The 16,526-nt window shown below is 28.7% G+C and overlaps 3 protein-coding genes and 1 long non-coding RNA gene across 4 annotated transcripts; 2 read left to right on the forward strand and 2 right to left on the reverse strand.

Moving 5' to 3' along the window:
* Positions 1 to 8: 8 nt before the first annotated feature.
* On the reverse strand, positions 9 to 6,791 carry LOC128390556 (uncharacterized; the record flags this gene model as incomplete). The annotated part of the gene is made up of 4 exons (XM_053350332.1): positions 6,273 to 6,791; positions 923 to 1,156; positions 485 to 842; positions 9 to 379 (listed from the first exon to the last, which is right to left on the reverse strand). Coding segments are annotated over exons 1-4 (1,074 nt in total), but the record flags the coding sequence as incomplete, so codon positions are not given.
* Positions 6,792 to 8,630: 1,839 nt separating this feature from the next.
* Positions 8,631 to 10,404, forward strand: LOC128391102 (diphthine methyl ester synthase-like). The gene is made up of 4 exons (XM_053350982.1): positions 8,631 to 8,846; positions 8,979 to 9,103; positions 9,190 to 9,419; positions 9,524 to 10,404. The coding sequence occupies exons 1-4, from the start codon at positions 8,703 to 8,705 to the stop codon at positions 9,871 to 9,873; spliced, it is 849 nt and encodes a 282-aa protein (XP_053206957.1). The 5' UTR covers positions 8,631 to 8,702; the 3' UTR covers positions 9,874 to 10,404.
* A 61-nt stretch (positions 10,405 to 10,465) lies between these two features.
* LOC128391012 (dopamine beta-hydroxylase-like) lies at positions 10,466 to 13,123 on the reverse strand. Its single transcript, XM_053350871.1, has 4 exons — positions 12,568 to 13,123; positions 11,896 to 12,483; positions 10,919 to 11,713; positions 10,466 to 10,821 (listed from the first exon to the last, which is right to left on the reverse strand). The coding sequence occupies exons 1-4, from the start codon at positions 13,000 to 13,002 to the stop codon at positions 10,720 to 10,722; spliced, it is 1,920 nt and encodes a 639-aa protein (XP_053206846.1). The 5' UTR covers positions 13,003 to 13,123; the 3' UTR covers positions 10,466 to 10,719.
* Positions 12,840 to 13,800, forward strand: LOC128391198 (uncharacterized). Its single transcript, XR_008325767.1, has 2 exons — positions 12,840 to 12,980; positions 13,121 to 13,800. It is a non-coding gene; the product is annotated as an uncharacterized LOC128391198 (long non-coding RNA).
* The last annotated feature ends 2,726 nt before the right edge of the window (positions 13,801 to 16,526 follow it).

The following is a 16,526-nucleotide window of genomic DNA, read 5'->3' on the forward strand; positions in this document are numbered from 1 at the left end:
GGTGTGGCAACCACACTGTTCGATTGTACATTGTTATTATTACTCGATTGACTTCGACCTCCTCGAACTAAACTTTTGAACATTGAAGGTATTTTTTTCTCCTTCGTTTTCTTAATCTTGGCAAAATCTCTCGGCGGTAATTCTGGTGGTTTAGTATCACTTCCCTTTTGATTACTAATAACACTATTATTATTATTACTTGGATTAACGGAACTATGATTAACATTATTATTATGATTAACCAAAAGTGGATTAATTGGTTTTCCGTTTTGAGGTCGTTTACTTGTCGGTAAACTTGGAACTGAATATGGGTCTTCATCTTGTTCCGGTTTGGTGAAGACATTGACAAACTTGGGTACATTTTCATTTCGATAGCAAACTGTTAATAACAACAATAGAAGGAGGAAAACAAAACAAGATTAAGGATTAGTGGTTAAGGATTAACTATGATTATCGTTATCATCTTATTGTTTGAGTTGCTCACCTTGTTGGGGTAATTTTGATTTAAGCATATCAAGGGCGACAATGTTAATCACCATAATCCAAACTGGAAGGTCAAGTACATCGGTTGCATCTTTAACGAAAGCGATCACGTTGATACATTGATTTTCAAGCCTTCGACGATCAGGATAAGCTGATCTTAACTCTTTACTTAATCCGGATTGAAATTTCTTCATATCAAATAATTTAACCGATTTCTCGAATTCAAGTTCACCCGAAAAGTCCAATATCTCTTTGGATATACTGTTTGATTCTCGATCATAACCTCGAATGAAAACATCACAATGTGACATTCGTTTGATTATAATATTACCGAATTCGTCCATTTTGATTCGAACTCCCTTTTTTTGATAGAAAGAAGAAGAAAAAAAGTTCTTATGAGATTAGAAACATTTTCTCAGGAAAATATCGATCAACTTACTCCGCCAATGTGATCACGAACTCTTTTAACCAATGGATCTCTACTTGGAGCTCGATCGAAACCATTTAGTCCAATTTTAAACCCATCGAAACCATCATCTGATCCCGATACCGTTAGAACTGGGACTCGAGCATAAGCTTTGGCAATTCGACGATTTCTTTCCATGCAAATAATTTTACCCCAAATTTCATCGTCAATTTGTTCCCATTTTTTGAGAATCTCTTGAATATGATCCTAAGAAAAAGTCGAGAGTAAAAAAAGTCCAACAACAATTAGAACCCAAGTAATAATCATGAACAACATTCATATACAAACTTGTATATAAACTTTACACGTTTCGAATGGTTTGAAAAAACTTTTAAATTCTTTCTACTTGATTAGATAATAACATTTAATTATTATCGAAATTCACAATTGAGCATTTATATAAATACTACGTGTTGGCACGTTTAAATATCTCAATAATTTGACGCGCTAATAGTTAATAGGTAACGTTTTTTACGTGAACATATTTATAGCCCTTGTTGAGGTAAAATTAATCATTATTAGTTTTCGGGTATTGGTTTTAAAATAGTTAATAAACTAAACCAAACTTTTTAATCTAATCCAAAATAATCAACAACAAAAAACAACAACAACTTGACCTAAATTTGATTGTGATGATAATAATACGATATTAATACTAATCAAACTTTAAGATCAGTAAAAGTTTTTAAAACTTTTTTTTTCCTTTACTGGTCAACAACAACAACAACAAGGTAAATCTTCAGGTCAATCAATAAGAATCAACTAACAGTTAACATAACCGAAACAATTAACTAATCTAAAAGTTTAATGTATCAGTTTACAGAGAAATTAATTACGATAAAATCAAAGTTAATCATATGATTAGTTGATTGTGTGTGAGGGAAAAGCTAAAAGTCAAATACAACAACAACAAAAAAGGTAAACAAACAGTTGAACATCAATAAGATTTTAAAAGGATTTGAAATAACAATGGAAACAATTGGAAACAACAATTAACTAATTTACTGAAAAAAAAACGTTTCCAACGAAAGTGAATTTAAATTAATCATAATTGTAGTGATGATGATTAAGGATTATGATCATTTTGAAGGTAATGATGATGTGAATTAGGACCTTGGCCTTATTTTTATTGTAACAAAAACCCATACAAAACCAATGATGATCATCATGTTGATCATATGAAGCGTTGGTGTGTCCAGATGATGATAAGCTCATCCTCATCTTCATCTTCATCTTAATCATCATGATTGTCCTTTAATCTCATTCATCTTATTTCATCATTTGCCCTCCAAATGGCCCTTGAAACTGTTACCATATTAAGTCAATTAACTTAATCTTTGATTCCCTTTGTCTCTCTCAATCTCACCCACTAATCGTTTAAATTGTTTATTGTTGATTATCAACAATCAAGGGTATTCAAATAAAGACACCTACATCTACTTAATAATACAATCAATTTGATTAACGGTAAACAACCAACACTCACTCAATTTAATTAGATAATAAGCTTTCAAAAATTTGATTATTGTGAAAAGTTAATTGTTGGTATGAAATAATTATGTGAATTTGTTTGTACTGTTTTCATTTTAATTGTCCTAAATCAAGTTAATTGCCTTTGATTAATCAAGGTTACAGTTAATTTTCTTGCTGATTGTATTTACACCTTTTTTTTGTTAATTTTCAGCACCCGGAAATTAATCATTTCCTAATTAGATTTTAATTCTCATTGATAATTTCTCATCATTATCAACAGATAATCAGTAATTAAAAGGTTTTGATTAGTTGATTAGATGAAAAAAAGTGAAAGTTAATTGTTTGTATTGTTAATTGAGCTTCTATTTTAATCACCATTAAGTTAATTTGATGACTCGCCAAATCAACACCTTAAATTGTTGACAATTAAACTGTTTATTAGTTTAGTTGTGGCTAAAAATTGTCTCACAATTAACTATCAATATGACATTTAATTGTCAATTAACAATCAATTGATCATTGATATGGTTACTTAACCGTGATGATTGTTTTTAATTGGTATAAAAAAAAGGGTTTAATTGTTGGAAAATAATTTAAAGATAGCAAAGTGAATCAATCAACCCAACAATTGAAAATATAATAGTAACAGTATTTAACTTAATCATTTACAATTAACCATTCAAATCAATGGTATTGATAAAAATGAGACTAAAAATTACAATAACAATTACAATTAATTGCTAATCATAATAATAGAAACCATATTGAGAGAGATGGAAATCAATTTGAAATTATAATCACAATTAATATAACCACCTAAAGTGAACAATTAACTAAATTAACTAATTTAACATATTAATTGTTAAAGGTTAGGAAATGATTACTTAAATTATGATAATTTAGGACAACAATCAAAAAGATATATAAATAAATTAGCCAGCAATTAATAAATAATTTTAATGATAAAATCAAATTGCTGTAAATCAAATCACTAAAGGGCAACTTTTAATTCATCACAATCAACAGTTAATTTAGTTAACAGTGTAACATTAAATGTTGATAATAATTTACTTTTTCTTCATACTGATTAACTTAAATAAATTGCTGAAGAATCACAATTAACAATTCGAGAAAGTTAATTAAATTACTTTTCCATTTAGAAGGGAGAAAGTTAAATTAACAATCTTCCTGGGTCATTGATAGTAATCAAATTAAATTGTAAACAGCAACAATTAAAGTAAATCAATGAAAGAAACCAAATCAAGTTAATTGTTGAACCGAAAGTAAACAAAAAGTTGAAAACAATTAGACAAATGAGAGCTGAAAAAAAAACAACAGAAACAATCAAATGCAACTGAATCAATGATCAGCTAATTGAAAAGATTAACTATCTTTATCTTAATCAGCAATTAGATTTAATTGTTGACAATTAAGATAATGATTAGTGAGTAAAAAACTTTGTAACCAAATCTTTTTATACTGTTGTTGGTGTTATATAAATGGTTACATTTTGAGGTTTGGATTTGTTTTTTTTTCTCGGATTTGTGATTACAGATTAAGAGAGATGATTAAGGTGATTAAGGTGATTAAAAGGATGATTAAGATGATTAGGATGATGATGTTCATCTTACCGAGACAAAAGTATCAAAATAATCCCAAATTTCATCTTCATCACAAAAATGATGATCTTTTCGTCTTCTCGTTTGCGAGAAGATATTTCGTAAAATCCTTTTTCTACTGATCCACATTGATTAACTAATCACAATTAACTTATTATTTTTTTTTTCGATCACTAAACAATTGATGATTATGATGATATCGATGAAGATAAAGTTGGTGATGACAAGATGACAAGATGATGGAGATGGTGATGAGGAGAAAGACTTTTTTTTTCGGAATCGTATTGAAAATTCAATGGACTAGAAAATCATTTTGTCAATTGTTGAATAATCACTTTTATCATGGATTAATGATCAACTGTGTTAAACTATGAAAATCAATGACATGATGATAATAAACTTTTCTTTAAGTTAATCATTGTCATTAAATTAAATGATTAAAGAATCACAATCAATAAATCATAAGAACGGTATTGGAGATAATTGAATGAAATGGAAACTGTCAATGTTAATTGTTTTGAGAATTCACTTGAATTAAATGGTTTTTTTTTGTTTCTTCTTCAATTAGTTTGGCATAATAGTCAAACTGTTGATTTAATTATTGTGAATGATCAGTTAATTGTTGAGATTAATTGATTATATTGTCGCAATTAAGGCAAAAGTTTGAGATTTGCCTTTTTCTAAAAAATTCTGATTAGGATTCATTTTCATTTCTATTCAGACAGAAAACAAAACTAAGTAGGTGATGAGCAATGATTATGATGATAAAAATGATGAGGATGATAAAGATGAGAGAGAGAGAGAGAGAGAGAGAGAGAGAGAGAGATTCTTTTAACCTTCTTTCATTATTTTGTCTTCTTTTGGCAAAGTCCTTCAACATCACCAGCGTATTAGCACCAACCTATTATCTTCAACTTTCTCCATCATCATCCTTATCATCTTTATCATCTCTCTATCTTCTTCATCACCTTTTTCTCTTTCTCTTTTCTCTCTATCTTGTCTTACCCTGTCTCTTTCTTCCTGATCCGTTATGTGAGCATCAAACAAGTTTGACAAAAAAAATTCTAACTGTCATAATCATCCTAATCACCATCATCATCATCATCATCATCTTTTGTTATCTTCAAGTTAGGTCATCATCATCATCATCTTGTTTACCTTTTCATTGTTTATCACCTTTTTTTATATAATATCATGAAAACTTGAAAAAGTATATGAACTTTTACCTTGGATTGAAAAGCTTCAAACAAAAATTGAACATCATTCATATTCAATGGTTGGAAATTGAGATTTTTGAATTATCATCATTTATTAATATTAATTTTCTGTCTCAAATCAACAATTTAAATTGTCGTCATCTCAATAACCTAATTCCTGGTTACTAATAATTTCTCATTTTATCTGATTCTTATACTTTTCCGGTAGCTGGTAAATAATGTAAATAATCATGATGATAACAATTAAACTTAATTGTGATTGAATTTTTTTTCTCTTCTCTTTCAAGAAGAAAAAAATAATTACTAATCAATCTGATTGTTATGATGGAATTGAATAAAAATAATGATTGATTGAGATGATTAACTAATCATTATTGATATTTAATAGTTTAACTGTCCATCTAATTTTTTATATCCAAGGTGATTAATTGTTATTTTTGTAAATAATTTGTTATAACAATTAAAATTAATCCGGAAATTGTTTCAATTGAATCAAATCAGCTGATTATTGATTGAAAATTAAACAAATTAACTCAAATCTTTTATAATGATTGTTTCATATTATAATTGTCAACAAAACTATGATTTATATGGTAACAATTAAGGTGTGTTGTTGATAGTTAATCTAAATTGTTTGCTGAAAGTTAATTGTTACTAATCAATAAAATTATTATTCAGAAAAAATAATTTTCAGATGATCATTATCATGTAGGTTTTACAATTATAACTTTCATATGGATTTGATATACAACAATTAAATTATATCAATTGAATAATCAATATCATTTCACCTTAATTGTTGTGATGATCAATAAACTTTAACAAAGTTAATTGTTAACGTGAGTTAAATCAAAAAGGTGTGTACATATTATAAGTATTGACAGTTGAACGAGTTGACACCAACAATTGAATAATTGTTTAATCATTAAATTTGCTTCAATTGTCATCATGTTAACATTAGATGAGAGAAATATAATTATGACAACAATTAAGAATTAGTTAATTGTTACTTACTGTGTAAAGATTTTCCTTGTCATACCAAATATCCTCTTCAACTGCATAAGCATCATATGGATAATCAATGTCACTTTGTGATCGAGATAAAATTTTACGTCTACTGATCATAATTAAAACTTTTTAATTGTGATTAAATTAAAGTTGATAAGATGAACTTGATTGTGAAAATAAAGGGAGATAGAGAGAGAAAATCAATTTTCAACAACAATTAAAACTTTCGGACATAATATAAAGTTTCCGTTGCTCATTAATTGCTTGAAATAAGAGGATAATTAAGGTAAACAATTTAAATCCAATTGGTCAGTTGTCTTTTGTTTCTTGTATTATTGTTGGTTGGACACTGAGATTTGATAATCCGAGGATTTAATGGTTAATCACAATTAACTTGATGATAATATTGGTATTTAGTTAACTGAGATGTGTGTTAGTTTAATGGTGGATGAAACAATTAAATTAAACAAAATTAAAGCTTTTTGATTAAATTATAAAAAGAAAAAAAATTTTCGATTTCAAGTTTTCTTTGCTTTGGTCAAACAGCAACAGGTAAATAAGTCCAACCAGAATCGATGATGATGGAGAAAGAGAGAGAGAGAGAGAGAGACGATGATGATGATGATAATGATGATAAGTGTAAAGCTTAAAGAAGGAGGATGAAAAGGGGAGAAATGAATTCGATTGAGAGAGAAGATGAAAAATGAGAGAAAAAAAGTTTTCTCTTCTTTTCATTACCTTTTCTCTCTCTCTTTCTCCTTGTAACGATTTTCCCGCCTCCTCCTCCTCCTTTATCATCATCATCATCATCATCGTCATTATCATCATCTCCCTCTTCATCTTCCTCCTTGAAAAAAGGGAGTAAATTTGAAAAGCAATTAAACCATATCGGAAAAATGGTCCCTAAAAATGTAGGTCAAAAAACGAGTTCTAAAAAGTTCTGAATTCGAGTTCGGACTTCATCACCTTGTCTTTCATCATTATCATCCAACTTTCCCTTTATTCATAACGAGGATGAAGATGAAGATGATGATAAGGATGAAAAGTTTATTAATCAATTTGATTTATCGATAATGATTGGTTAAAGTTTCCGATTCCATGTTAATCAAAACTAATCAACTAATCAACTAATCAGCTATTTTTTCATACCTTATTAATTACACATTAGAATTACCTTGATTACCTTTGATTTGATTCACAATTTAAATATTATCAGTTAATTAGTGGTTAGTTTGAAAGTTTTAATTGAAAGTGTTACAATTTAAAGTCAATACAATAATAATAATTAAATGTTTCTCTCTTGATTATCGTTTAAATTGTTGACATTCAAATTTAATTGTAATGAAAATAGATAATCCGATTTTGAAGGTTTTCGTTACGATTTAAATTGTTTATTAGATTAATTTTGTTTTTAATTGTAATCGTATTAATGTGTACAATTAAGAAGATAGAGAATTAAAAAATTGGTGTGAAAAAAGTGTTAATTACAATTACAACAATTTAAATTGTTTCTTGATTGTTAAAAAAGACGGACAATTTGAAGTGAGAAAAAAAAAGTTTGAGGTCAAACAATTAAGGAAATGTAAATAATAATAATTTTGATTAACTTTCGGTTAATTTTTAATTACATTTTGTTTTCTCTCTTTCATTAAAAACTGATTTACTTGATTATTTACCAACTTGCACTTGATTATAATCACAATTTAATCACAGTTGATTGTTGATGAATACGAAATAATAATTTCTAATTTTTTTCTCTCTGCATCCAATTAATGCCAATCAATTTTAATCACGTTGCTAATCAACTTTACTTTTTTTTTCGTTAAATTATTATTAAAAGTTGTGAGTTAAGTGATTAAAAAGATTACGGGTTTAGTAACAATTTAATAAAAGTTGGTTAGTTAATTGTGCAAATAGTTAATTAGTTGAGGTTAACTTTTTGTTTTCCAATCAAACTTTTTGGCTCAAATTACAAAATCCAATCCAATCAATTATCGACAAACAATTAACAAACAAATAACAAACATTGATTAACAGTTACACTGATCTAGACAACTGAGAAGTTCAAATAATTGTGATTTAATTTGTTGATCAACAATCAACTGATTGTTGATCAATATTGAATAACAAAATTTTCAAGATCCAAAACGATTGGTGAGAAAATTTTATCAATCGAATCAGTTAAACTTTTTTTTCTCTCTCTCAGTTGATTTAATCATATCAACAATAAACTCTCTTGTTGATTAATATCAACAATTTAAACTACAATTAACTGTAAATAATTAAGAAAAGATAATTAATTGATTTATACGAAATTCGATAAAAGCGACATCTATTGGCGGCGAAAAGAAACTTTTGATCATCTGTTGTTTTCTTTGAAAATTGAATTGTTTTACTTTTTGTTACTCCTTCTTAATTGTTGATTTAATTGTTATTATGTTATTTCTAATTGGTCTTGGTTTATGTGATTTAACTGATATAACTGTTAAAGGTCTCGAGATTGTCAAGAGATGTGATCATATTTACCTGGAACATTATACTTCAGTTTTGTATAATGTATCTGATAACATGGAGCAACTTGTAAGCTTTTATTTTCCTCTTCAAAAAAAATTAATTGTCTTTAATTGTTGATTGTTTAAAATTTTTTTCTCTTCTAATTTTCTCTCTATCTTATCTCTTTATTATATATTGTGTCTGGGTCATTTTTTTAAGGAAAAATTTTACGGAAAAAAGGTGATACTTGCTGACCGGGAAATGGTTGAAAGTGAAGCGGATAAAATTCTAGATGATTCGGTTAATAGTGATGCCGCTTTTCTGGTTGTTGGTGATCCTCTTGGGTAATTGTTTAGATTTTCAATTTCTCCATCATTTGTATTATTGTTCATTGTTTACTAATCTATGGTTTGATTGTTTTTCCTTTCAGAGCAACAACTCATACAGATTTAATCTTACGAGCGATCCAACGGAACATCAAGTACAAGATCATTCACAATGCCTCCATTATGAACGCTGTCGGTTGTTGTGGCCTTCAATTATATAATTTCGGTGAAACTGTCTCTATCCCACTGTGGACCGATACATGGAAACCAAATAGTTTCATGGAAAAAATAATCTCCAATAAATCCAGAGGACTCCATACACTTTGTCTTTTAGGTTTGATATCCTAATAGAATTATCCTTTTTTCATTTTCCATCTATCACAAAATCCTTTATTTAATAATCTATTTTTTTTCCCGATATTCTTTGATTTTTGTCAGATATCAAAGTTAAAGAGAAATCACTTGAAGCCATGATGAAAGGTAAATTGGTTTATGAACCACCACGATTCATGACAGCCTCCCAAGCAGCTTCTCAAATTGTTGATTGTTTCAAAATGGAATCAAACACAATCGGTGTCACTGGCGATTCTAATATTGAACATTCATTCAGCCCAAATAGTTTCTGTATTGGTCTTGCTCGTGTTGGTTCCGATGATCAAACCATAATTAGATGTAAATTGTCTGAAATGGTCGATAAAGATTTAGGTAAACCTTTACACTCCCTAGTGATTGAAGGTAACCTACATCCTCTTGAGGAAGACATGTTAAAACTTTACACCGCTGAATAAAAAAAAACACTAATCATGAGAAAACGTGATAATCAACAGTTTAATTGTTGTTGTAATGAATCAAAGTGTTCAAAATCCGCAAGATTTCAAGATGATTAACGATCAAGACATTTATATATATAAATGATTTGGAAATACAATTGGAAACCCAAATAAGCTAATCGGTAACCGTTATTATTACCTTTCCATACTTTGATAATCTTAAATTCAAATCACACAATTTATCAACTATTACAATCATCAGAAAAAAAAGAGATCCATGATTATGATACAGGAACACGAACAAAAAAAAGTTCAATGGATTTTGATTCTGTTTGATTACCTGTTGATTTTTTTATCTGTATGAAAAAAAAACCGATACTGAATCAATTGGTTTAATTTTGATATAATCACGTTTCTTGATATTTCAACAGCAATTGATAATTTAAGTTATTATCACCAATACAATCAACGAGGAAACAAATTTACTCAATCAATGTGAATGAAAAAGTGTCGAAAGTTAAAATGTCCAACAATTAATATAACAAGTAAGTTGATTTAAGTAATTTTCTTAATCATTTTCATTTGGATTAAATTTTTTTTTTAATCAGTCAAATAACATTTTCATTATTACTATTAACTCATTTTATTGGTGTATCATTATTACATTTAAATTGTTAATCACAAATTCAGTGTTTCCGTCAAGTGCAAATTATTCAACAGTAACAATTTAAATTGTTTTCATTTTCTATCAATAATTATTGCTTTTTAAACATCTAAATTGTTGATAATTTATTTTCTTTTTTTTATGATTATTGATTAATATTATTTTCTCTTTCTAATTAATAGGAAAAAGAAAAAACTTTTTTAATTATCATTGGAAAATAGTGATTCTTCATGGTGGGAACATGGATTTTCTGGTTTCAATCGGATTCTAATTTCGGGCAAAGGAGTTCCATCCCAATCACCCTGAAAGGAACAATTTGAATGAAGAAAAAAAAAGAAGAGACAATTAATATTATGATGGAAAAACAATTAGATATTCAAGAGATAAAGAGAAACTTACTGGAAATAAAAGACCATCCGAGCGACGACACTCCATAGAAAGTGGACTAAGCGAATATAATTTGGCTAAAAATCGAGAACGATAGGGTGTCCATTGAATAGAATGATAATTGTCGGCAACTGATTGACCTGAGGAAGTATTTTGACCTTCGTTTATTTTCAAGTAATCAAAGTAACTATTCAACACGGAAAGATCAACCGACGATTTACAAACTTCCAACGACGATCGAGGATAATAGTGCATATAATTGACACACATCTCATCTGAAATACCATAACCACCGAGTGTTATTTTCTCCCGTTTCGATGTATCATAAAGACAATTGTTAATGAGCACATCACCGGGTAACAATTGGATACGATGTTTAAGTGCACGAATCTCTTGAAAATGGGCAGAATAATGATTATCTCTATTTAATTCAGCTAATTCAATGCCACCTCTAAAATGTGAGGTCCAAACTTTACGACCAGTTAGGTGGGTATGCAACTGAGATGCGAAAATTGTTATACCGGTTGAAGGTAAACCGATTCTGGTACATTCAGCTACACAGAATCCCGATAAGGTGAAACCCTCTAAACCGGGAGGAATTGAATTTCTATCCGTATAAGTTAATCCAACCTCAAGAACACCAACATCATGAGTTCTCAAGGTTGGTGTATAATAGAGACGAATACCAGAATTATCTTTAATTGTTGACAATTTCGACGGATTATTATAATGAACTTCCAACATGGCATAAAGTGAGAAATTGTCTCCACCGAAAGGTAATCCAGCCTCTTGTGGATAAGAAAATGGCTAAGATGAAACAATAGACCAGGAGAAGAAAAAACGAAACAATCAATAGACGAATTAGTTAATCGTCCAAGTTAAATTCGTTGATAAGAATTAAAAATCATCAAAGAAAAGGTCTAATAAAAATTGTATAAGTTGAACTTTTGGAAAGTTGGAAATTTGAATTGATCGTAATTGAGACTTACCCCCGCTCCGATAGCCCAAGCCGAGAGCACTTGTTTACATGCTTCCAGAATCGGTGGTTTATCCGGATCATGACAATGTCCATTCCATGAGGGCAATTCTAATTGAGGGTCAACTTGACAATGAAATATTTCCATGTGATGAACTAAAGCCTCATTACCCGATTGTACGTTGGCCTCATACTTAATTATATGGTGTTTACGTTTAATTTCATCCGGAAATTTGACCAATTTACACCAATAGGTTGTTTCCTCTGATGGTATTTGGGTATTGATAGTGACCACATCAAGAATCTTGGTATCCGAGGGTAAACTTGGAACTGACCCCAATGTTTTCAACAGTTGAACTCTCTGGAATCCATGTTTAACCTTATAGATATTTAATCCATAGACATGATTAATTGGTCCTAATCCTTCAGCGTAAACGATATTATTAGTACCATCTTCAATTGGTCGATCATTATCATCGCAAGTATCAAAGTCCCGACGGAACAAGAAACGAATCGTTTTACCATTTGATTGAAGATTAATTAACTGGCAATCATTTTGATTATCCAAATTAACGTAACCTTTATCATCGGTCCAAGTGTCCTGATTTCATTAATTTACAATAATGGTAAAAGTATTGAAATACAATCAACCAAATTTGAATTAATTATCTTATTCAATTCTTACCTGGAAATGGTGTTTACCTGAAGGATCAGTCCAAAAGATACACAGATCAGATTTAATTGGTTCCCCATGATCGGACAATCCAATTGCAAACCAATTTAACTTTCGTCTTAATTTAATTCTCACTTCAAAATCAACGATTTTCGCCTCGTAATCAATTGACCAGAAAAGGTGATAATTATCCCGATCATCTAATGGACTTTGAAAATAAGTTATATTGGTCAAGGAATCTGATGACGATGATGATGATAACTTTCCAGTCGATAATGAAGATGATAAAGGAATTGAAGATTTGAATGAAGATGAGGAATCGAGAGTTACATTTGAATGATGAAGATGAACATGTTCCCGATTACTATTATCATGATTATCGTTACAATTAGATGATTGAAGATGAATATAGAGAATAATGAAAAGTGAGAAAACAATTAAATTCATAATAATGAACAGCTCCAATTTGATTTAATTGTTACAGAATCCCGAACACAAAAGTGAAAACAATTGAAAAAAAGTTAAAATTGTCAACAATTAACTTTCTCTCTCCCTTTCTCCATAGACAAAAAGACTAATCATCTAAATTGAACAATTAAATGAAGGATGATTAAGTAATATAACTTTCAGAGTGGTAAGAAAAAAGTTACAACAAGTTCAAGGGTTAATCACGAGTGTTGATTAACAATTAACAATTATGGATTATCATTGAAAGAAAACACAGAGTTGAATCGGTGAATAATGATTAAGATGATGTTGGTGTTGATGGTGGTGGTGGTGGTGATGAAGATTATCATCTTCCATCATCATCTTAAAGTCGGTAATCAAATGATGAAGATTCTCAATAGGATAATAACAGAGGATGAGAAAAATTTACCAAGGAAAAAAAAGTTTAATAACAATGATGATGACAATGGAATTGATAATGATTAACCTGATCATTGATATTTAACTAAATTGTTGATGGTTCTAACCTATTGTATTATAATAATGTTCATTATCGTCGGTATCATGGAAAACTTTTGTTGTGTTTCCGTGATAAGGTCACAAGAAGAGAAGAAAAAAAAAAGTTCCAAAGTTGAGAAAAATTCTCGGAATTCTCAGAATTCTAATAGTTTTCATCTTATTCTTTCATATAAATGAGTTATGATTGACAAAGATGATTCCAGTTGAATGGAGGAAAAATCATCATTATCATCATGAACATCTAATGAAATTTTTTCTTCATTATTATTATTTTGAATTTCATCATCATTCAAACACATTCCATGAGTTTTTCATGAGTTTTTCATGAGTTTCCATGAGTTTTTTTCCCTGTTGCCTCTCACTAAATTAGAGATGAAGATGGATAAGTTTTTCCATGATTCCATTAACATTGATAACTGATTATCACCCTGATATTTGATGATAAACAAAATTCACCTTGACAATTGTGATTAACAAAAAAAAAAGTTGTCAAACTGATTAATTTTCAAATCAATTACCTGGATAATCAAACATCATCCCAATCATATAACACTTTCTGTTATGATTTTCAATTCTGTCTCCCCTGTAATCTTATCTTGAAGATTCTTGTTTATTTTATCATTGTTATTGTATTGTTATCATCATCATCTTCATCCTCATCCTCATCATCACATAATTATTATCATTGTTATGAAAATATTATATTTGTGATCAGGAAATGATAATAATAATAATAATAATGATAAAGATGATGAATGATGAATGATGATTGTGATAATAAGGTGGAAATAGAAATGATTACCATGAAGATGAGGATGAAGACGAAGATGATGATGATGATGATGATGATTACAATTTCTTTAGGCTATTAGTCCTAATGAATAACCATGGAACCGGAATTTCAAGTCAATTGTATTCGTAACCAAGATGAAATTTACTGATACTCAAGAAAATTGTATCATCATTATCATTATCATTTGGGTATATTTATCGTTAATCATCATTCATTTATTGATCATCTTCATCATCATTATACATTCATTGTAAATTTCATTTCAATGATTAACACTTTGATTCACTAATACAATTATAATGATATAATGTAAATACCTTACATGGTAATCAAATGTTTACCTATGAATATAATCAATAGTTTTTGCATTGAGTATCATCATGATAATATTTATTCACAGTTGAATATTTAATTTCATTACATAACCTTAATTGTTTATCACCAAAATGCAAATACAATCTTGGTTAACAATATAATAATCATCTCCCAAGCATCAAATTGCAATTGTAATCACAATAAGTTAATTATTGTTAAATATCAAGGAATTTACAATTGAGTATTAATATAACATTGATTTGCTTAAATTATATTTGGTATTATCTTGTAATTCAAATCAATTAACTTGTATCATCATCATTGATTGTTGGAATGATCAATTTTTTTTATATTGTTAACCAATGTTAATTGTAACAATAATCAACCGGTTAATTGTGATTTCATCTTGTGTTAATTGTGCTAAAATCACTGTTAATGATTAGTTGAATAGTTTTTCCTGTTTACCGTTTTCAATGTTAATCGCCACATGGAATCCTTGAATTATTGTTGATCTTAAATGATCAATAGTTAATTGTTAGAAAACCATTAGATGATTAATAATCACTCTCGACACATTATCACAATTAAATGTATCATAATCTTAAATGTAATACATTTTAATTCATCTCTCCAACTGTGAAAATGTTGACAAAGAAAAAAAAGTTTATCGACAATTTTATTTCTCGAATATGTTGAGGAAAAAAGTTCTAATAATAAATGTATTCATATAATAAACATTTCTATTGAAAATGAGATGAAACTATTATCATGATCATCAGGAAATTCACATTCAACCGGAAGCATTTGATCAATCAAAACAAAGATTCTGATCCAATTGATTTACCTCAAAATATGATCAATTAACTTTCCACTTCCAAGATTCTGTTAATAAGCTTTGGTTAATCAATTTAACTTAACTCGTAATTACAATCAAAGGTTGATCAAAATCACAATCAGTAAATCATTAGATCCATTGGTAAATATTATTATATCATTTTCACCTATTGATAAACTTAAGGTAACAATTAATATTGATCATGATAAAAAATGATCATCTCAAAGGTATTATCATGATTACCTTTACTCTGATTGTTATATGCAACCAAATTAAATGATAATCTTTTGGTATTATCATGTTAATCATTAAATCCTCTAATTTGTCAATCCTTTAACAATTAACTTTCACATTTTGATTTAAACAGTAAAAGAATAAAAAAAAAGTTCATTTTTTTGTTTATCATAATCTGAATTACAATTATCTTCATCCTGATTAAACTATTTGCTTCTTGCTAATTGTAATTACCTTTCAATCATTAATGTGAAACAATTAAAGGAAAAGTATTCAATTAAAAATTTATCATTTTCAAACCACAAATGATTCATAATAATAACGACAATTAACAATCAATCAGCTAATCAATGAGTATTTGTAGTAACTCATACAACTAATATTTACCTTTTATCAATGAACCTGATCCATTGGAATCAATTGTTTTTATAAGATTGATTCATGTCAAGAAAACTCTCTCTCTCTCTCTCATCATCATCCTTATCATCATCATCATCATCATCTGGGTATCTATTAAGTTTCTAGGTTAAAATTAATGAGAAATCTCATCATCGTCATCATGGTCAACTGTCAACGATACATCAACTTGATTTCATCTGAAGAAGAAACAAAAAAATCATCCATCCTCATCCTCATCCTCATCCTCATCCTCATCTTCATCCTCATCACTATTCAATTGATCATCATGATGATATCATCATTATCCCGATTATCTAATCAGTTGATCAGTTGAAGCATAAAAATAGCTCAACCCGTTTGTCATTTTCATCAATGATTATCATCTAATTGTGGTTTTCACCTTTACCTGATTATCAACAATTAACGTAA

The sequence above is a fragment of the Panonychus citri genome, unplaced genomic scaffold (genome assembly GCF_014898815.1).
Source record: "Panonychus citri isolate SS breed McGregor unplaced genomic scaffold, ASM1489881v1 Contig00001, whole genome shotgun sequence".
Taxonomy (NCBI): domain Eukaryota; kingdom Metazoa; phylum Arthropoda; class Arachnida; order Trombidiformes; family Tetranychidae; genus Panonychus; species Panonychus citri.

What these genes read in the sequence shown, in the direction of transcription:
- LOC128391102 (XM_053350982.1), top strand. Translation starts at nt 8,703, where the DNA reads ATGTTATTTCTAATTGGTCTTGGTTTATGTGATTTAACTGATATAACT. An exon ending in CTGATAACATGGAGCAACTT is followed by an intron (nt 8,847 to 8,978) that starts GTAAGCTTTTAT and finishes CATTTTTTTAAG; the next exon opens with GAAAAATTTTACGGAAAAAA. An exon ending in GTTGTTGGTGATCCTCTTGG is followed by an intron (nt 9,104 to 9,189) that starts GTAATTGTTTAG and finishes TTTTCCTTTCAG; the next exon opens with AGCAACAACTCATACAGATT.
- LOC128391012 (XM_053350871.1), bottom strand. Translation starts at nt 13,002, where the DNA reads ATGAATTTAATTGTTTTCTCACTTTTCATTATTCTCTATATTCATCTT. An exon ending in CAGGTAAACACCATTTCCAG is followed by an intron (nt 12,484 to 12,567) that starts GTAAGAATTGAA and finishes TAATGAAATCAG; the next exon opens with GACACTTGGACCGATGATAA. An exon ending in CGGATGGTCTTTTATTTCCA is followed by an intron (nt 10,822 to 10,918) that starts GTAAGTTTCTCT and finishes TGTTCCTTTCAG; the next exon opens with GGTGATTGGGATGGAACTCC.